The sequence below is a fragment of the Balaenoptera physalus genome (assembly GCF_965194825.1).
Source record: "Balaenoptera physalus genome assembly, chromosome: 5".
Lineage (NCBI taxonomy): Eukaryota > Metazoa > Chordata > Mammalia > Artiodactyla > Balaenopteridae > Balaenoptera > Balaenoptera physalus.
Window position 1 is genome coordinate 15,359,911 of NC_138884.1, and position 22,664 is coordinate 15,382,574.

Genomic DNA, 22,664 nt, shown 5'->3' on the forward strand with positions numbered 1-22,664 from the left:
TCTGTATATAATAGGGCAGACGTACGATGTAAAAAATTTTAAGTTATGTCATGTTTTATACATACAATATATATATCGGGCATATGTAAGCGAGGGAGCACAAAAATATTTCTGAACCCACCACTGTACCTAAGAAATTTAAAACTAACATTGTTAATGCTGTATGAATATTGGCTGAAATAGGGATGTTTGTGTGCTTTATGAACTGGTCTATTTTCAGATATTATTGGTAAAGCACACATTATGTTTAAAGAGCTCAGCAGAAAATGAATGCATACTGAGTGTGTGAGAGGTGGGAAAGATTGCTGTTAACATATGTATTCACAAAAAATAGCTCTCTAAGTAAATGAGAAGTAACTTGTTTGAAAAACAATTCAGTAGTTTTTTTTTTTTATGTCTTATTCCCTGGGAGAGAAGAAATAGGACAGGCACTGTGGCCAGCAGTGCTGTGGAGAACTTATTAGGTAGCAGGAGGCCTTGTCTACAGAAACAGGAAGGCTCATTCAACTTGGTAACTGCAGTATATTTTATAAGGAAACCTGTGTGTAAAAATAGATGCTGAATGAAACTTCTTTTAGAGCACAGGGCCATATGGCTGTTAAAGCGCCACTTTGTTTTACTGGAAAGAAAATACGAAAACTCCCCATTTGGAAGCAAGTCTTAGCGTAGTGGCTTTTAGAAAATAATCTTTCTGTGCACTGTTACTAGTAAGCATTCCAAAACAGATGTGTTTTCTAACCACATTGATTAAGTAACTACCTTAATCAGCATTTCTCAAATTCTATTAGGGTGTGCTTCTTTTAGAGTGATGTTAGAAATCCTATATAGTGATTTGGCACAGTTTTTCTGTGAATTTTGGCAGATGTTCAGTATTTGAAACAAAATAAGAAGTGGAAGGAAATCGTATTGACGTTCTGGGTGATCCTTGCTATCTGTTCTTTAAAAAGTCACAAGATACACCCAGTCCAGAGTTTTAGTGTTATGTTCTATGACAGGAAAATATTTTTATTTCTGTGATGTTTATAAGTGCATGTATCTGCAAGTCTGTTTCTGTTACATCGATGCAATTTCTGAAATTTGAGTTTGTAAAAATACTGGAAACGAGTTCAAAATGTGACTTTATTAAAATGATATTAAAATAGTATTTACCATAAAACTACTACTGCTAGTTTAAATGAGAAAGATTTAATTTGAAGCCGCTTTTCCTTATGGCGGAGGTAAAGAGAGCAACCCGATTTGTTGCAGGAAGGAGTGTGTTACGGATTACCAATGGTATCTTGGAGCTCAGGTTCGATAGAGTAAACGGAATCTACTCTGTTAGCAGGATCATACTCTAAAGTTGTAACTGAGGAAAACTTTGAATGCTTTTTTTTATCTCCATAAACACAAGTATATCTTCTTTGCAGTAAAATTGCCACTAACTTTATTCTCCTTTACGTGAAAGTATTTCCCATTTCAAATGAAAAGCCCATAGGGCTCAAAATAAATGAAACCTAACATGTTTCCATTTTAAACACACGTACCCCCCAAACTTTTCTCCATACCTTTCTTTCCTGTCCTCAGAGACCTCTGCCTTTTCCTATACAGCACATGCCTGCCAATAAAACTTCTAGTATGGTAAAATGTTTTCAATTTATGTGTTCTTTCCAACTCTTACGTCAGAGACCCTTGAACTTACTTCAGATCTAGAAGCACTGATGGCAAGCCTTCAACACTCACTTCTTTTAAAATGTGTTTATATACGTTTGTGTAATACATTTTCTGGTTCTCTGGCCTTGAAGCCGCCTATGCCACAAATGAAACAGACCTTTCACACAAAATACATTTTAATATATGCATGCTTATACACATGAGTGAGAAAGTATACATTACAAGAAGTCTTAATGTGAGGACTTTAATGTTGTGCAATATCTTAGAGGTTACAAGCTTTCATATATGATATGTCATTTGTTCAGTATGACAGTATTGCGAGGAATAAGGGGATTTCTCTTTTCTAGCAAGAACTGATGCGAAGAGGGGTTCATTGCAGTAGAGCTGGGATCTGTGACCCTTAGTCTAAGGCACTTTTTATTAGACCACACTACAAATTCTATTTTAAAACCCAGCAAGATGGCACTGCTTATTAATAGTACTGTTGAATTAAGAATCGCTGAATCTGTCTGTAATTTAGCCTATGAGGCCAACACTCTTAGCTGGCTGAATACTGATTCTAGTAGCTAATATATTAGAGTCTGTATTTGCATACTGCATAGTCTTGGTCCAATAAAGGAAGAAGTAACATTAATTGATTTATCTGATCTTGCTTTTAGAGAATTCCCTTTTTTCTCTGATGATGAGAGATGATTGAGCTTGACAATTAAAGATATTTCTTGCATTTCAGATTAAAATTTTATCTGCCAGGCAAGTGTCTCAGCCTTTTAGGGTCTCCCCACTCTCTTTATAGGATTCCACTGACCATCTCCTCCTTCCCAGGTCCTTGCTAGGGCAAACTTAAGAAACCTCATGGTATTGGGAGAGGTGTATCCAGTCCTGTTACTTTCCTCTGTAACCCACTGCATCTACTACCGCGAGGGTTTGCCCTCCTGCTTACTCAGTCCTTGGTCTAAGCCATTCTAGAACACAATCAACAAGGGTTTATTGTATCTGTAAGTACGGTATGAGCACAGAGAATAGAGCTTACTTCATTCATTCCGTAAACGTCAGTTGTGCCAGCTGTGTGCCAGGCGCAGTTACAGGTGCTTTGGATATGGTAGCGACCATGACAAAGTACCTGCCTCCAAAGTGCTGATGCTTAGGAGAAAATGGGAGATAAATTCAAAAACAAAGATGATCAAACCAGAAATGATCTGAAGAAAATAAAATGAGTTAGCAAAGTTGGTGGTTACTTTTCTTACAATGTTCATGGAACTGAAACCTAAATAATGAGAATAAGATAGAGGAACAAGTGAAGGGACTTTGAGAGAAGATTAGTGTGGTGTGTTTGAGGGATAAAGAGAAAACCAGCATTCATGGAACGTTTTGGGCAAAGGGGAAAGCGATAGGAGATGAGGTCAAAGAAGCAGGCAGAGGCCAAATCATGTAGGCCACAGTAGCAAGTGTGGTTTTGTTTGTACTGGAAGTTTTAAGCAGGAAAATGATATGTGATGTTACACTTTGTGGATGTTTCTTTGTTTGCTGAGTGGAGAACTCCGTCTGTTGTGGGACATGTGGAATCAGTATAGTAAAGAAGAAGCTATTTCACAAGTTTCTGCAAGATCTTAACTTGGTCTAGAGTTTTTGCAGTGGAAGTGCTGAGAAGTGGTTCAATTTGGGATATATTTTGGATATAGTGCTACCAAGTCTTGATATAATGTATTGGATATGAGACCTGAGAGAAAGAGAGAAGTTAAGAAAGATCTAATGATTTGTGAACAGAATATATCCCTTGTGAAGAGTTAAAATGGTAACAACTTGGCTGGCTGGCCTGTTTGCATTCATTCATTCATTCATTGTTGTGGAAGTGTGAAGTATGTTGATAGATCAGCATTTTGCACATGAATTGTTTCTTAGAAGTTGCTACTTCAGTTGGTTCAAATACACTTATTAGCCAGAAGAAGAGAAAATGAACGGGATAAATTTTGGAGTCCACTTTTAAATTTCTAAGTAATTTTCAGAAACATCATCTTCATTAGGAATCATTTTTGAATACCTGTTGTAGAACTGTGATCAAAGTGTCAGTTTACTGGAATGGTTTTCTAACATCTCTGATGGCCATAGTTTTATTTACCAAGAGAAAGTAAAGAACATTGCTCAGATTTATGCTGTGAATTTGAAAGACTTGATATGGTACTGATAACCTATTTTAAGATAACAAATATAATTGTTAAACATTTGTTTAGGTTTTATCATGACTAGCAATAGATTTATGGTTGCATTTTCATGTGTCACAAGTACACTTGACTATACATCAGGGCCCCTTGCATAATCACTGTGTACAGTACATCTTTGTTCATTTTATAGAACATAAATTTATTATATGGAGGTTGATATTTGAGTCTTTTAATTTATAGCATTTTCATCATACACATCTTCTATTGGAGTCTGTAATCTTAGTGAGGAGTTCAACCTCAAATGATAATGTAAGGAACAATTCTAATATTACACAAAGGTATAGACTTCAGAACATTCTTGTAAAGCTGTACCTTTGTAAAGTTATCAAATAACTTTGTGTCCATACTGACTCCATTCACTTTAAGCATGATTTCTCACCATTTCTTAGGTCAGGTACTTTATATTTTATGTTCTCAGTTTTGTTACTAGTTTTTTTCATTTTTTGGAAAAAAATTTCCTTTAATGTTCATATAATTTCTAGATAACATTAAAAGTTTTCCCCATAATGTGTATATTATTTTAGATAAAAATAATAATTATCAGATTATTCTGGATCTCATTTTTAAAAATATGTGGTGAAGTGTGCTGTAGTTTTATATTTATAAATAAAGTCTGTACTTTTAAAAATGAAAGGCAGATTTTTCTTAACTAAATGCTTAACGTTATCTATAGTCCAGGTTATTGCTTCTTTCTCTGTGATAAAACAAAATGAAAAGAAATATTTGTTTCCAAACCTAGAGAACCTATTTCTCAGTTAACTTATTTTTTTCTCATGTGTTTCACTTTATTAAAAACCAAAAATAAAATTAAAAGTAGCAATACTAGTTGATTTGTAGATTAATCTCTTGGGGTCTGAAATGTTCAACCAGTTATCTGAAGTTATCTGGTTAAAAACATGGAGGGGGGGAAAACCAAAATTTCTCCATTTCTCATGACCAGATCCTACATGCTTTTCCCTCAGTATGTGGTTCTGAGAGGGAAACCCAGCTTGCTTTATTATTCATCTTTCCTTTTGAACTGGATGATAAATGCTGAGCCATCATGTCAAGCCTACTCTGAAGATGTCCACAGTAACAATAAACCCTTTGTGATGAAAATAGCACAGGGTAGCTATTTACCGAGTTAAAGATCGTGAACTTACTACTTATTATCTATATTGCAATGTGCTTTGCACATCAGCAGTCTTCAGCTTATTGACTGGGAAAATAGAAGTTAAAATGGATTATCTTAAATAGAATATAATTTTTTTCATTTTCAGTCTTGTACTTGAATCTCCAAATCACTCAGATAATTAAGTTGGTAGATGAGATGCCTACTTTTATGCACATGGCCACGTATATTGTCTGATATGTTCTATACTTTTTCTTAAGGGTGCTAATAATTAATGATCTTTTATCTGTGTGTTACTTCCTACTTGGTGATACTTTTTGCTGTTGTCAGATTGTCTTGCAGAAGTAAACTTAGCACAGTGGAGGAGCCACCAGAGTAAAGGAAAGCACACTATTATTCAGATGAATTGACTTAATGAAGATGATTTCTTCAGTGAAGAGGCAACAGGAAGGCAGGGCCAGAAGCCTTTACCCCAGGAGGTTATATGTAGGATGACTGGAGACATTCCTAAAGACAATGAGGCGTTGGCATTTGTTTAAGAGAGAGGCTGTTTCACTCAGAGGGCTCACGTGGGAATTAACTGGTGTCATTTTGAAGGAGGGTTTTGCTAATTGGCATCTCCCAATTGTATATAATGCCAACACCTTTCTGTATTAATTATTTCCCCTAAGTGTAGCTCAGTAAAGCAAAACTCTGCAAATTTATAAAGGTTTAAGAGGAACTGTTGCAATTTCATTAGTTTCCAGAAGCCCTCTGTGAACTGTTAAGAGTTGGTTGGTATTATTTGTATAATGTTTTGTTGTTTGAAGTTGGAAGCATTATGTTCATGTATTGTGGTGATGGCCTGCTGAGTAATTGCAGGGTTCATTATACTACCAAGACTGTCAAGGGGCATTTATGGATATTCACGTGCAGTGAACCCTTGAACTTGAACTGGTCATTCTTGTCTCCCATGGCTGAAATTGTGTTTACTCTAAATGGCAGGAGAAACTTTAATTATGAAACCAGTAAAGAGGCAAAATTACCTTAGTTTGAAGGGATAAATGGGCTATTAAGAAATGTACCTGCAGTTTTTCCTTTTTACTCTAAAAATGTTATGGTGTTGACACATAATTACGTATACACATATATATTTATACACACACCTCTTGAGTTTTGCTTTTTAAATTTCATATTAATATTTTCAAATTTTTTATTAATTTTGGTCTATACATGGAATTCCTACAGTAAAAATAATGGATTCCTAATTTTTTGTTTTACATTGAAACACACACTTTTGGCACACATTTGCCACCAACAGTGTATCTTTAAAACATTTTAAAGCTCAGAATTATGATGAGTTTCCTTGAGAGTATAGGTAACCTTTTCATAGTAGAGGGGGTACCTTTATGAGTGTCCCTCCGCTAGACTTTTAAGGTCTTGAGAATAGAAACATTCTATAAATTAATCTATGTGTCCTATCTCCCAGTGCTCAATGCATAGTGCACGTTCAATGAAATCTTGTTGAACTTAATTGAAGAGAGCTGAGAGAGAAGTGGGCATCTAAGAGAAGATCGCAATTGGAAATACAGTTACAGCTGGAACATGGAGTACCTGGAGGTTAGTGGGAGGATATGGAATTGGAGAGTGAGGCAGGGCAGATGCTTCTGTCTGCAGGTGCTTGGATCATACAGAGAGGATATCATGGACCCACTGCAGGATTTTAAGCAGCTAATCACTCTTGACAGCAGTGTGGAGGATGGGAATGAGGCAGGAGTAGGAAATCAACTCTCTGAATCACCCTGGCTGGGATACAGTATCCTGGAAGCCTGGGTTGAACAGAGGTTGTTTTGTTTGTTTGTTTTTGTTTTTTCCCTTAAAAAAAAAAAACCTTAAAAAATTAATTCTGGTAAAATACACATACCATAAAATTTACTATCTTAATCATTTTTACATGTTACAATTCAGTAGTGTTAATTAGTATGTTCACATTGTTGGGCAACCAATCTCTGGAACTCTTTTCATCTTTGCAAAGTTGAAACTCAGTAACATAATACATTATACTGAGTGACTTAAACGACCATGGACAATTATTTTTCACAGTTTTGGAGGCCAGAAAGTCTAAGACCATGATGCCAGAACATTCAGCTCCTGGTGAGGACCCCCTTCCTGGTGTGTAGATTGCTGTCTTCTTGCTGTCTCCTTACATGGCAGAGAGAGAGAGAGAGAGAGTGCACAATGGAGCTAGCTCAGATCTCTCTTCGTCTTCTTATAAAGACACTGATCCCATTATGGGGGCCTTACCTTTATGACCTCCTCTAAGCCTAATTATTTCCAAAAGGCCCCACCTTCAAATACCATCACATTGAGGGTTATGGCTTCAACATATGAATATAACAGTATTTATCTTTTTGTGACTGGTTTATTTCACTTAGCATAGTGTCTTTAAGGTTCATCCATACTGTAGCATGTGTCAGATTTTCCTACCTTTTTAAGGCTGAATAATATTTCATCATATGAATATACCACATTTTGTTTATCCATTCATCTATTGTAGAGTTGCTTCTGCCTTTTGGCTGTTGTGAATAACGTTGCTGTGCACATGGGTGTTTAAATATCTTCTCAAAATTCTGCTCTCAGTTCATTTGGGTATATATCCAGAAGTAGAATTGTTGGATCATAAAGTAATTCTATTTACAATTTTTTGAGGAGTTATCATATTGTTTTCCATACCAGCTGCACCATTTTATATTCCCATCACCAGTGCACAAGGGTTTCAATTTCTTCACATCCTCCCCAATAATTATTTTGTTTTTTTGATAGTAGCTATCCTGTTGGGTATGAGATGGTATCTCATTGTGGTTTTAATTTACATTTCCTTTGTGATTAGTGATGTTGAGCATCTTTTCTTGTGCTTGTTGGCCATTTATATATCTTCTTTGAAGAAATGTCTATGTAAGTTCTTCACCCATGTTTTAATTGGGTTGTTTGTTTTTTGTTGTTGTTGAGTTCTAGTCATTCTTATATATTCTGGATAATAGCCCTTTATCAGATACATGATTTGCATGTCTTCTTCCATTTCATAGGTTGCCTTTTCATGCTATTGATTGTATTCTTTGATGCACAGAGGTTTTAAATTTTGATGTCCAATTTATCTAGTTTTTAAATTGTCTGTTCTTTTGGAATCACATCCAAGAAATCATTGCCCAATGCAGTAACGTGAAACTTTTCCCATATGTTTTCTTCTGAGAGTTTTATAGTTTTAGTTCTTATGTTTAGTTCTTTGATCTATTTTGAGTTAGTTTTTGTATGTGGTATAAGGTAGGGGTCCAGCTTTACTTTTTGCACATGGGTATTCAGTTTTCCCAACACCATTTGTTTAAAAGACTGTCCTTTCCCCATTGAATGGTCTTGGCAACCTTGTTGATGCTCTGGGTATACTGCTGGAGCAGAGGGGAAAAAGGGCCTTTAGCACATGGAAATGAGGTAAGGACCTAAGAGACAGAATCTTGGGGAGGTACCAGAGACTTACTAAGTAAGTTAATCTTGAAGGTAATTCCAAGAATGGAATGGTGGAACCTTGTCAGATCAACAACACAGACAGGAGGGACTTAGGGCAACTTCCTGAGGCAGAAAGAATGTACAAACAATGTTTTGTTTGTTTTTGAAAGATATCTGGAGTAGACAAGGAGGAAGTGTAAAAGGATAAAGATGAATGACAGGCACCTCACCCTAAGGAAATATAAAGTGTTGTGAGGAAGAGAGTAGGCATAAATAGTTACAACACAGGGTAAAATAATACGATAAATGTCATAGAAGTGATACCAGTAAAGTGCTATGGAAGTTTGCAAGAGGAAACAATTACTTCTACTGAGGGAATCAGTTGGGTCTTCCTGGGTATATTCGTCAAAATTTCTCAGTTGAAAGCCACAGAAGCCAACTATGATTAATTTACACAGAAAACAAAGTTGTTAAGAGGATATTTTGCTAGTTCATAGATTCTCCAGGAGGAAATGAGAACCAGGTTTGGAAGAGACATAGCCTAGAACAGTACTTAAAATTCCAGCCCAGCATTTATCTTGTAATGCGGACACCGTTGTCACCACAGTTCGGCATAGACCCTGCCACTTACCTGCTCACATCGTCAGTGCTCGATCCAGCTGCTGCCCCTGGACCTAGCGCTGCTGCCGCCTGAGGAAAGTGAACGCAGCTGCTGCTGCCCCCACCAGCACTGGCCGGAATGGATGCCCTGAGGTCTTTGCTGGCTGCGTGTAAAGTCTGGGAGAGGTGCATCTGACTGGGAAGATTTGGGTCATGTAGTCATGTCCTACCTGCTGGAGAGGTGGAGAAAGTGAGCATGTGACTTCTTTTTTTTTTACCTTCTGTTTTGGCAGAGTTCTGTCTCAAACAAATGGAAAAGGCCCAAAACATAGGAAGTGAGAAGGGCTCTTAAAGCCAGATGGCTGCAAAGTATGTTCACATCCACAGAGCTGGGAGAGGTAGAATTTGGAGTGCTGTAGGAGTAATAGTAATACTTTGTTGTGCTGTTGGTAGTTGGAAATAGCGGGGTGGCGGTTCAAAAAAAAGATTTAGCCTGGTAGTCGAAATGATATTAGCTAAAGCCTGGGCGTTACAAAGGAACACATTTGAGAGAAGAGATCATTGGGAAAGAATCATGGTTATCTATGTTTATATGAACATGAGAGGAAGAAACTTGGATGGGTAAGCCCTCATTATGAAAACCAGAGGAAGAGCTTCTAGCAAGTATTGTATTTGTTCAATTTACTTTTAAATGAATGAGGCTTCTAAAAAGGGAAGTAGAGGCAGTGCCTCATGTTGCCCAGGGATGGAAAGGATAAAGACTAAGAAAAATTCATTGGATTTGTTGAGTTTTGAAAGAATTTCATTAGAATGGTGCAGGTAGAATTCAGAGGGCAAATAGAGATTTATAAGGAAAAAGTAATTGGGATGAGAGTAAGGTGGCAGTAAGGGTCAGGTACTTTAGGAAGAGACAGATAAGACTTGTCAAAGGAAATACCTGCAAAAAAAGATTTATCGAGCACCTACTACATAGTCACTGTTTTAAGTGCTTGCAGTATCCAAGTGAACACAGTGGACGAAGATCAGTGCCCGTGGGGTCCTTACATTCTAGAGGGCTGAGGCAAGTCAGTTAACAATAAATATAGTAAGTTAATTTAGAGTGGTTAGAGGTGATAAGTGGGGAAAACAAGGAAAGCAGCATAAGAAAAATGTATTGGATTTGTTGACCTTTGGAAGAAGAATTTCATTAGAATGCTGGGAATAGAGGTCCAGTAGGGGCAAGTGGAGATTTGGGGATGGGGGTGGTTGTAGTGATACGAGGAGTGGAAGGATAGGCTTCATCGAAGTGAGAATGGAGCCAAGACTGGAAGGAAGTGATGGAGGAAGCTAAGTACATATCTAAGGGAAGAGTGTTTTAGGCGGAGGAAGAGGAGACACAAAGCTCTGAGCTGGAGTACGTAAGGTGTGTTTGAGGAACAGGATGAGGAAGAGGGAGAAAAGGAGGAGAGGAGCCCAATGAGATATTTGGAAGCCACCTCTTACATGACCTTGTAAACCACCATGAGGACTTCGTAAGGACATCATGAGCATCTACTCTAGGACTGACAGCTCTTTTTGATACTTTTTTGTAGCCCACTATGGGGTTAAACGAAAACTTCTTGTACAATTCAAGACTTCAAGCTTGCTTTTCATAGGCTATTTTTATTTGTAACAACTTCCAGAAAGAGATAATATAAAAACCAATACAAAGAGATAATGTTATGTAACGGACGCAAAGTGAGGCAAGATTCTTTACTGAAGAGGCAGAAGGTAAACTATGATGAATAATTTATATGGTTTTTTTTGCCTTAGAGTGAAGTAAACATTTTGTTGTTCAATTGCCAATTTCTGATTATATACATATCATTTTAATGAAAAATCGAACATCCTTTTTAAACAAGCGTTTCTAAAAGAGCAGCTATTGCTTTTGAACTTCCTCTCTTTTCCTTTTTTCTTTACACATCCTTCCGTGGAGGCGCTAATGAGATATATTGAAGACTCAGAGTGGAAATTTTGGCGACTGTTTAAATCAGATTGATCATCTTAATGGGCCTTAAATCATCTGGATAAATGCAGGTTTTACTCGTGTTGGTTAAGGTTGAATTTGAATGTTTCATTTGGCATAATCATTAAGATAACTCACTGCTTGACTAAACTTTTCATTTATCAGCTGGGTGTTTGATAGTAGTAGACATGACCACACAGTGCTGACTAACTATGATAAGAAGCATAGAGAAAGGTGAACAGATAAATTAATGCCTGTGTAACTAAGGGTTTTGTATTAGAAAAGAGTGGTACTACAATTTCTTAGATTTTCATTGGACTAGTAGGGATTTTGTGTCTAAATACGTCACTGGTTTTATCTGATATCGTGATCAGTAAAGCTCATCCTTTTTACCTGCATAATTTCATTGTCATTTCACTGTCATTTCATGCACACTTAGTATCCTCTGATTTTGCTGTAATGCTCTAGATAGAGCACGGAAGGGGTTTCACTGTACTGTGATGAAGTCTGATTTCACTGTACTGCGATGTACTCTGATTGAATAAGGTCTATATGTGGGGTTTCTTTTTATTTATTTTTTACAAACTAATTGTTTAAACATTCAAACCAACCCTCAATCTTGTGAAAATTCTCCATATATGGAGTCCGTTAAAAAGGCTTTAATGAGATTATTAGAAAATGTTAACTTCTCATAAAAAAATTCAAAACACTAAGCAGTTGTGCTTTATATCTGGGGACAGGTGAAGGAAGATAAGGGGATTGTGTGTGTGTGTGTGTGTGTGTGTGTGTGTGTGTGTGTTTATACTAGATACAATATATTTCAGGCATCCTTTTGGTATCAACCATCTGTCATTAGGAAAATATTTCAGTATACACAGTTTACTTCTGGCTGGTAGAAGACATGAAAAGGTTTAGCATGAATCTGAACTGAAAATCATGACATCATTACTTCTTTTATTTGAAAATATTTTTGCATGCACATAGATTTTGTGTCACCTTAAATCAAACGTTAGCTTTCTGTAATCTTTGTATTTCTTCTAGCGTCAATTTTTAAAAGACTACTAAGAGCTAAATCCATTAAGAAATGTGGAAATCATATACTGGCAGCACTATTGTTGAAAAAAATACTATGGAAAAGCTATTGTATGCTAAATAGAAACAAAACTTTTCTCTGTTATGAATATCTTCTCTTTTACTTTAAGCAACTTTTTCTCATGTAATTCCTTAATACATACTTAGGTATTTTCCAAAGAGGGGAAAACAGATTTTCTAGGAGCTGTCTCCATATAGTGTGTAAACTTAAGCATGGACTCCAAATGTTTAAATAAGGGCTATACTTTAACTCCTTTTATATTTCTTCTATGTGTAAACTAAGGTGCACCGTCCTTACTTCTAAATTATATTCAGAGGGATTTACAAGGAAACATACAAGATAACATTTCATTGATATAATTTAAATATAAATTTTAATTTTCAATTTATTTAATATCAATTCAAGTTGGATTTGCATGAAATTAATGCACAATTGACTCTAGGACAAAATAAGAGTAGAGTGATATTAATCCTCTTTATGAATTGATTTTTAATTTTTTAAAAAATATATTTATTTATTTAATTACTTATTTTTGGCTGTGTTGGGTCTTCGTTGCTGCGCGGGGGCTTTCTCTATTTGACGTGAGTGGGGGGGGCACTCTTCGATGCGGTGCGGTGGCTTCTCTTGTTGAGGAGCACGGGTTCTAGGCGCGTGGGCTTCAGTAGTTGTGGCACATGGGCTTAGTTGCTCCTCGGCATGTGGGATCTTCCTGGCCCAGGGCTGGAACCCGTGTCCCCTGCACTGGCAGGCAGACTCTTAACCACTGCGCCACCAGGGAAGTCCAAGAATTGAGTTTTAATGGAAACTGTGTTCAGGTTTTTATAATGGCTAGCAAGAGATGCAGAGAAGTACTAGAGGTTTTGATTTTCTGCTTAGGGGTGCTTTAGCACTAATTTGATAAAGAAGATGATATCCTTTGGAATAGAGCTTCAGGTGAGACAAGTTAGTGGCTTCTGTGGTTCATTATTTTACCTAGTGCGTAACTTTAATACTGAAGAGTCCGGGGCCAAAATGTTAAACAACAAAAGCCCTTTTCTCACACAGTTCCTTGTAAGTGGGGCAAAGTAGATCTTCTCAGCAGCCTTCTCATGGTGTGAAGAAAACAGCCTCTTTTGTTAAAACAACCTCAGACTCATCTGGTGGAGAGAGGAGTATATTACCTAGTTCTGGCGACTTCGCTCATCTACCTTTTCTTTCTACTGAGTCTGCAGAGTTGCCTCACTATACCTGCTAAAGCACAGGCCGACTCAAGGAAACAACTCTTCCCAGAACTCTGAGGTGCTTCACTCACCTTAGTCACTTCACTGGTTGATAATACCTGCACTGAAGGGCTGCTGGAAAAGTTAAAAAGATACATACAAGGCACTGCTTTAAATGAATGACAATATATATTTTTAAATTATTATTAATATACTTTTTATAAACAACTAATACATGCTAGGGGAAAGTTGCATCTCTTACTGGATCTGAAACCCCTGACCTGTGAATTCGCTGCTGTGGCTCCCAGAGTGTCTGTTGTCCCTGTCAGTTGTCCCCCTCCTCTGAATGGACAGGTTTGGGATTGAGGGTATCTCGCCCCTCTTTTGCTCCAGCCTCTGGACTTTCTGGCAGTCATGTTCCCTGAATGAATCTCATCAGCCCCAGTGTCTCTGAAACCTCCATCTACTGAATGGCCTGTTTCTGCCCCAGTTATTTCTTGCAGAGCAGAAACATATGGGTCCCTAGCTAACGAAGTACTGGTGTCTGATCCTGTCTACCCGTAACTAGTGCCAGGCCTCCTTGGCTCAGGCATACTCAGTATTCTCATCTGTAAATGGGAATGACACTGCTTGCTGCACGTGAGGCAGTGAGGGTCAGTGAGGCAGTGTATGTTGGCACATAGCGTAGTGCCTGAGCAGTAAAAGCTCGCCAAGTGGCGTGTGTCACCATTAGCAGCAGCACCCTCTAATCTATCTAGAAGTAACCTATTTATCATCTCTGCGTTCCTTACTTTCCAGCTCCTGTCAAGACATCTCCCTCCCGTTCAGTTTTAGCTTCTGGTCTGAGATAATCGTGTTGACCAGGTGATGGATTTCTCTATAGTGAGTAACATAGAGAATAATCTCAGATTTTATGTATTACCCAGTTCCCTATTACTAGGGTACAAGTGTGACTTTATTAGCCTTTAGTTGAATCACACCAAAGCCAGGTATTACCTGAACAGAATTATGCCTGTACGGGGTTTAGGAGTCCTGGGGCAGTCCGGAAGTTTGTTTTGTTTTGTTTTTCTTTTAACTCTAGAGCTTATCTTAGTAAATTCACTGTTAATTTTCATTGGTAGTTTAATTGTGTAAGTTGCCTTTAATTCTCTTCTACCCTTAATTGCTTTTTGTGTCTAGTCTTCTTATCTTGTATGCAGGCTATACACATCCTTGTTACCTTGGCGGGCTGACATGAGCTTTCAAAAAGAACTCTGCAATCTCTAGGTAAATGATACGGTCTTAGATGTAAGATATCACTCTGTTAGAAAATTCCTTGAAACATCTTGCTCTAAGGGGTTTGATCGTGCTGATGATCAAATTATGCCCTCTAAGTACACAGTGTTGCGGCGTTTCAGGAGAATAAAGTTTGGGCTTATTTGTTCTCTTTCAGAAGCTGTCTCAAGTACCTTTAATGAGTTGTGGGGAGTAGCAGTGATAAAAGACCAACATTGAAAGCGTATATCAGAAGATATTATCATGTCTATTTCATAATATTGGCCTATTAATAGTAGCCTATTAATAATAATAGTAGCCTATTCATAATAATCATATTTGTGTTAGGTAAAAATGGTTTATGCAGTTGATTGGTGTTTAATTTACATTAAGATATGTTCAGAGTATTTCATAACAAATACTCTACTACTTTTGCAAATGCCTCAAAAAAGTTGTGACGATGGTTGTTATAAAACTTCATATTTTTAATTTTTTATATATATCCTTATTGAACAGTTATTTCAAAAAAAAAATCAATCTGCCAGTCATTGAAACCTGATTTATAAGTAAAGGTTTTGAAATTTTAAAGCTGAAGTGAAATCTGGTTGTCTCTTTTTATTTGTGTGTGAATTTTTTTGTTGCTAGTGGTAACTATGGAGAATTTTTTTTCAAATAGCACCCTTTTAATAACAATGGTCTCCCCAAATATACTGTGGCATAGCTTTAAACTTCATTAAGTCTGTCTTGGACTCCCCCTTCCTCTCCCTGAGTAAATGGAAGAAACGTTTGGCAGGCTCCATGCTGTGCACTTGATTGATGTCCAGAACATCTGAAGGACTTTTGTGTCCTGCCTGCTCTCCATGAGTGCATAATGTGTGAATACTTAAAGGAGGTCAGCCCTTATCACATGTAATCTAGGCCTGAGAGCAGATCCACAGTGACAATCATATCCCGTAAGTAAGAACACAAATCATCCTCTACATGCTTTAGACAAAGTTGTGGGATATTTTTTCCTCTCTTTTTACCCCTTCCCACTCATGGGGGACCTTGGCAGAGCAACGAAAGCAGAGAGAAGACGTGCTCAGAATAATGTGTCACTCCTTGGAGGGAGGAAGGGATTGTTTATTTGTAATGATGTGATGGTCTTTCACTGTGCAGCTGAAGGGAGCTTGGGCTGTTAATGACTAGTGATGTGGAAGATTGCAGAGCAGAACGGGGTGGGGAGGCAGGAGGCAGCCCGAAAGCAGCCTGAAGTTGTGGCATTTGTAAACTCCAAGCCAGGAATAAAGCTTTTTGTACACTTGGGTTCTGTTGTTTATTTTCTCTCCGGTAATGGAGTAACTTTTTATGTCGTTATGTAAGTGTGTAGCTGAAAATGAGAACAGCAAAATGGATTAACTAGTACAATTCTGAACACACTTTTCTATTCTTTGCACAACTAGTATGGAAGTTTGAAAACTATTTTACTGCAAAACTCTCTGGGATGGTAGGGACCTAAAATGCTATCTATAGCTTCTAATAGGAACAAGGAAATAACAGTTGTTTTTATGTGCCTGTGTTTGAACAGAAGTTTAATTTAAAAGCAAATGTTGTTCCAAACAGTATTGGCAGAGATCTTCAGGTATTAAAGAAAATAGCACTCACCTTATTTTTCTCATGAAGACTATTAAGGATATTGTTGCATTTTCTTATATAAAAGGAAGATAATCTTCACCTTATCTCAGAAACTTTACTAGTTTCTTTTGACATGTAATCAGCTTCAAGAAGTAGTTGCAGTCATTTCACACAATGGAAACTGTGCAGACACCCCCCTCCAGAAACCAAGGCATTGCTTCCTATGTAGGTAGGATAAAACCAAAATCAAGTTAAGAGCTGTAAGGCCCTTCCTTCCCAACGTCTCCCAGTCTGCTTTTCCAGCCCAGTTTCTCTGCTCTCCAGGCATATCCGGTATCTCATGTTCTCTGCAAACATTGCTCTTTTTCTTGCTCATAAATATCTGTACTGTCTGTTCTCTTTGCTTGGGATTCCTTTGCCCTCTCTTCACCCAGTAATTCCTACTTATCTTTGAAGAGCTAGTTCAAATGCCTCTTCCCTGCAAGTCCAATCCCCATCCCCGGCCAGAATTAATCTTTGTTTATGCACTGTACTTTCCACATTCCCTCAGCATAGCAGCCCGTCACTGTATTGCACTGTCATTATTTGATTATATGTTTGTCTTCACCCATTACAGGGTAGGTTTTGTCCTAAAGGCAGGTACTGTTTAATATTCTCGTATCCCATTCACTAGACACAGTCCCCCAAATACAGTTTAAAAAGCTGTATATATACATAAAATCATATATGTATGTATATATGGAGGGTTCTGTGTGGAAATAAGTCACAAATCGAAGTTGTTAAAAAGGTAGTCTCATACTTTAAAACTGTTTCATATATTTCTGCTTCAATTACATGATAATTTAATAAATGAAATAAAAATAAAGTTATTAAATCAATATTTGTCTTTCCGGGTGTAATATGAATTTTAAAAATGTGTCCTTGTTTTTAGTGATCACATTATTTATGACAGGAACAATTTGACAAATGTTACATTAAAGAAGATTATTGTTAATAGGGTTTTTTGGTCAAGAGGCAGAAGAGTGATTAGTGAGAGTTGTCAGGAAATTGACCATTTTCTGATGTCCTCCTATGTTCTGGGCCCTGTATTCAGTAGTTTTTGTTCATTTACTTGTCTAATCCGTATAACAATTTTAACAGTTAGGTAATGAGCAGATTATAGACCAGAGAGTTTAAATAATTTGCCCAAGATTATACAGATAGCACAAAGAGTCTCCCTCTACTCTACAGCATGGACTCCGTAAACCTAGAGTGAGTGGGTCTGTGTAAGAATTCTACAAATGATACACAGCAATGGCATGTCGTACTCATATTGGTAGTACTATCTGTAGTCTTTCTTTTCTCTTTCCTTGCCCCTCTCACGTGTATATATTCAAATTGCGACCTTTCTTTTAATACTCTCTCAGAGCTTTCTTTGAAGCCTCATTTGGTGTGGACTTTAAGGTGAGTGCGCTAAATGATACGCAAATCTGGATTTTTTTTTTGTTGTTGTTGCTAAGTCAGATTTCTGATCTACATTATAAGATTTTTTTAAAGATCTTTTGAGCCTATTTGTCCGGAATCTAATTATGCATTTTATAGAACATCTCCTTCATCGTTGGCACCCAGCATATGTTAAACAATCAAGCCTAAATGAAGGGAATTGATAGGGTTACCTCTTGAATTTCGTAGTAGTATAAGTGAGAAAAAGAAATCTGTATTACCAAAAAGTTTGACTAAGTGGAAACCTCTCCTCACACTTCTATCAATAATTTTGACTTCTACTCACGTAGTTGGAAGTTTAGGTTCAGAGACTCATCCTATATTCTGAAATCTTAAATCTCTTTTTAAAAAACATTCATTAAGCCAGTCCATGCTCAAAAGCCTTTTAGTTATTTATATAATGTAGCCCAAACGTTGTAACCTGCATTTGGAGTCCAGCACAATCTGGTTCCACTCTGTCTAGCTTTCTCTCCAGCCATTTACTAATAGGTGCTGTCTGCTCCAGTAAGATTCTTCTTCTCATGCTATTGCACAAATGAAATATTTAATCACACCTCTAGTCCTTGCTCACAGAATTTCCTCTCTTTTCATCTCCTCTATCTCTGTATAAATTCAATTCATATTTTAGCATTCAGCTCTGCCTCCAATTTTTGGCCCAGTCTAATCCATCCCTTACTCCGATTTTCTGTCTTTATTCCATTGGAAGACACTTCATCTTAAAATAGGTTATGTTTTTTTACTTAGTTCTCTATTACATGTATATTACTTTTTCTGTGGTATTGTAAACTTCTTGAGTGCATTTACTTCAGCTAGCACATAGTACAAAATTAGAAATAGTTGCTGATATGGATTGCTTTGAACTGAATTAGGATTCTGGGGAGAAGGAAACTCTTCTCTCTTTATGCTTTGAACCACTTATGGATGCCCATATTGGGGAAATACGAACAGTGGGAGCTGCTCCACATTTTAGCCATTCACTGTTCGTGCTGGAGCTCAAGTCTAGGTTCCAGATTGGCAGCGGAACCATGTTGTGATGTGGCCCTGAGCCGAACATAGAAGGTTTGAACAAGAGATTGAAGCAGTAGAGCTTGAGACTTGTCTGCGGTTCACTTATGTTGCCCCTCTGCTCCTGATCACTCATTCATTTTCGTGTGCCTCAGTTTCCCTTCTTAGCGAAAGACTACCTCATTACCACCCCCAACTTACATTTTCCTGACAAGTAAGTTTCATGGATTCTGTGAAATGCAAAATGTGTGGTTTAAACTTAGGATATTCCAAAATTTTCTATGTGATTAAAAATACTATATTTCTGTTAAATTCCATCTCATGAAACTGAGCTGAGGGTGTTGGATTGATAGTATTAGTTGTTAAATCCTAAAAAGCAGTTGTTGAACTACTCTAAGCTGGAGAAGAGATATTTTTTGTTTTTGTTTTTTTAATATTTATTTTATGGCTGTGCTGGGTCTTCATTTCTGTAGGAGGACTTTCTCTAGTTGCGGCAAGCGGGGGCCACTCTTCATCGCGGTGCACGGGCGTCTCACTATCGCGGCCTCTCTTGTTGCGGAGCACAGGCTCCAGACGCGCGGGCTCAGTAGTTGTGGCGCACGGACCCAATTGCTCCGTGGCATGTGGGATCTTCCCAGACCAGGGCTCGAACCCGTGTCCCCTGCATTGGCAGGCAGACTCTCAACCACTGCGCCACCGGGGAAGCCCCTGGAGAACAGATTTGAATGCCATCTGTGAGGGTAGTGCTGCGAGGTGCTGGTGTGTGTGTAGAGGGGTAGGGGTGTCTCTTAAAAAGGAGAAGAGAACAGAGATTTTTTTTTCCAAGAAAATAATTCTTAAAATTTCAAGTAAACACATTCTCATACTACCTTAGGTATAACCACTGAACTATGTCTCTGCTCTCATACTCATAAATCCTTTATCATGCAAATGGATTCGGTTTAATAAGTACTTCTGTTTGTATCTGTCTGTGGTGATAGTGTAGTTTGTACACACACTGACAATTCATGTATATTTCTTGCTGTTCTTTTATTATCCATAGTTCCCAGAGTAAAACAAATAGCCCTTTAAAATGTTCTTTAGTACTGAAAACGGTCACTCAGAATCTCATGGAAAATTAAAATATTACAAAATGTTCATAGTTTACAGTGAGGCACAATTATAATTAACATCTAAAAAAAGTGAATAACTTACCTTGGTTTTATTCACATAATAAACTTGGTTCAGTTCACAGTACTTTTTTTTTTTCTATATAGGAAACTTCAAACTATAGTCATTTCAAATTAATTAATTTAAGTGAGTAGCCTAACTGAAATATTTCAACTTGAAATATTCATTAAAGATGGCTTTTACAAGTGACCGTTTTTTGTATCTGTGCATTTGATTCAAAGGCATTTGCCTCATTATTTAAATGTTGAGGTCATGTGAGAAAATGCCATAACACTTGGATGTGTTGCGGTATTTCTATCATTTTATCAAAGAAAAAAAATTTATTTCTCCTTGTCTGTCTACAATTCCCACAGAATTACAATCCTTAGCAGAGAATAAAAACCTTAGCAGGAGAAATAAGTAATTGCATGTCGGCAAAGCATAGGTGTGTGTCGCTCTGGAATCTCTCCACGGCTGCCCGGGAGGTGCGGGGACTTTGGCGTGGCCAGTACCGAGCAAAGTCCCGCCTGTGCTGGCCCCTGTGTGGGCAGCTGGGTCAGGCTCCTTTCTTAAGAAAACAGTCTGGCTCGGGGTCCTCACTGCCCTTTGTTGTTCTCCCCACGAGGTGATCAGTTGAAGTCTCCGTGGTGACAGAACCAGTTTGTAACAGGCTTGTCTTTCACGGTCCTGTCTAGGGCTTGCTGCAGGCTTGCCGGAAGCTCTGACAAGAGTGGCAGCAGAGGAGTCTCAGTTGAAAGAAAGAAAGGCAAGAAACAGGAGGCTTAAACAGGCGGGTCACATTGACGACTCTCCTGCTGCAATGGGTTGGCTGGACGAACTAAACTGGCAGCTTCACATTGCCTTGCTCATTCTTCTGTCTATGCACACGAGGGGTAAGAAGACCAGTGCCCCACAGTACAGTGCTGACAGGGGGCTCCGTTAATGGCTGGTTTCGTGGTTTTTATCACAGAAGGGAAAGTTCAGGGCAGAAGTTCAGTGGCTAAACATTTCCAAGCCCCATCCTCCAACTGCTCTGTGATTTTACTACTTTCTGTATCATGGCAACGCTTTCTCGATAGTGTGTTAGAATAGTTTTAAAAGGGATGCAAAGTTTCTGTTTTCTCTAGCAATTAAGAATTAAGTGCAATCTAGTTCGGAACTTTGAGTATGAAGTTGATTGTCAACATACGGTGACAGTTTATATGTGAAGAATTTAAGAAAACAAAAATTCTAATAAACTTGTTTTGATCATTTTAGTTTGAATACTGTTAGATTTTTTATAGGTTAGCTAATTAACTTTGAAGTTCATTGTCATTTTTATATGGATGCATTGAGTAAATCTGTAGTTTTATAATGGCAATAATTGTAATTTGTGAATATGTCAGATGTTTATCCATATTTAAGAACAGGGGCTTGCTTAGTGGTCATTTTGTCCAGAAGAATTATTCTTGTATAAAGTTGACTAAAGGATGGCAATTAAAAATAATTATTTTAACTAAAGGAGTAATTATAAAAGTAGGTGAACTATTTTCAAGTTAGAAGAAAGATAACTTAATGAATAGGAAACAATTATCTGTGTTAGTGATTTGCAACAAGGGAGTCACAAGGTTGGAAATAAGGAAATAACGGCTATATAAAATTAAGCCAGGTGACAAGGGAATATGTATGAGATCAAAATGCATTTACAGTTCACCCTCATATACCTGTGAATGCATTTTATAGAACCAATTTGGCAATACTATTTATTTGGAAGCATGTATTACCAACTGGCATGTATTTTGATTGGCACTTAAAGATGAATGTTTTCATAATCTCAGAGTATTCCATGACACTATTTAGGTATTATATTTTGTGGCTTGGCTTCATGAAAAGTACTTTTAATTTCTGGTATAGTTAAGTGTAACTCAAAAGGAGTTTTGCGTATTGATGTGAAGAAACAACATGTAGTTCATTTACTTGGTTTGCTAGTTTGGTTTCCAAAAATTGTTATAATCTGGTACCTTCTAGAAGAGCTAGAAAGACCTCAGGGAAACTTTCTTAAGAATGTTCCAGGAAACTCAAACATGATATATATGAGGTGAAATTCTTATTCCTCTACTCACGCTACTACTATTTCTTGATTGCCTAAGGGTAATTTTTCATTCTCTTTTAGCATTTTCCTTGAAACATATGAATACCTGAATTAATTATTGAGTTATGTCAGTCAAAAGTGAAAAGGCTGTATGTTACAGACTGAATCTTTGAATCATAAATGGATGGTAGGATTAAATTACACCTTAAAATAGTATTGTGTAGTTGGTTTACTTTTCCAGTGAGAAGGTTGAAGCCCAGAGACATTCCCTGCTTTCTTCTACCAAGCGTAACCTTTTTAACTCCCTGTCCAGAGCCCTTTCACGTGAGTGCCTGTGTGCGTCTGTGTGTGTCTACCCGTTTATTCTGTAGCGTAGTGGTTAAGAGTATGAACTCCAGACCCAGGATGCCTGAGTTTGAATCTTAGCTCTACCACTTACTAGATGTGTAAACTCAAATGAGGTGTCTTATAGGTGCCTTGATTTTCTCAACTGTGAAATAGGCATAATATAACTAACCATAGGAATGATTTGATTATTAAATGAGTAAATACACATAAAGCATTTAGAATAGTAACTGGTGCATAGTATTGTCTGAGGTTTTGCTATTAGTATCATTAGTAATAATGTTAATCTCTGCAGGAATAGGAGACAATCAATCTGGAAATGTAAACTGAGACAAGATTTTAAAAGAATCCCATAACTCATCTTAGTGTGATTAACATACTGAATCCCAATTTATATTCCCAGCTTTG

At 37.4% G+C, this 22,664-nt stretch overlaps 1 protein-coding gene and 1 long non-coding RNA gene across 11 annotated transcripts in view; one reads left to right on the plus strand and one right to left on the minus strand.

The window, feature by feature from the left end:
* The window catches only part of BMPR1B (bone morphogenetic protein receptor type 1B), a 413,799-nt gene that overhangs the window by 281,416 nt on the left and 109,719 nt on the right, over positions 1–22,664 (plus strand). The window contains exon 1 of one of the 10 annotated variants that reach the window (XM_082461765.1): positions 19,193–20,733. The exons of the other annotated variants lie outside the window; for them this stretch is intronic. Coding sequence (XP_082317891.1) covers positions 20,661–20,733 — 73 coding nt within the window. The 5' untranslated portion in view covers positions 19,193–20,660. Of the gene's footprint in view, positions 1–19,192; positions 20,734–22,664 lie in introns of those variants that run through there. 10 annotated transcript variants of the gene reach the window in all.
* Positions 1–22,664, minus strand: part of LOC309660829 — a 1,143,314-nt gene that overhangs the window by 76,744 nt on the left and 1,043,906 nt on the right. The gene's annotated exons all lie outside the window — the stretch shown is intronic.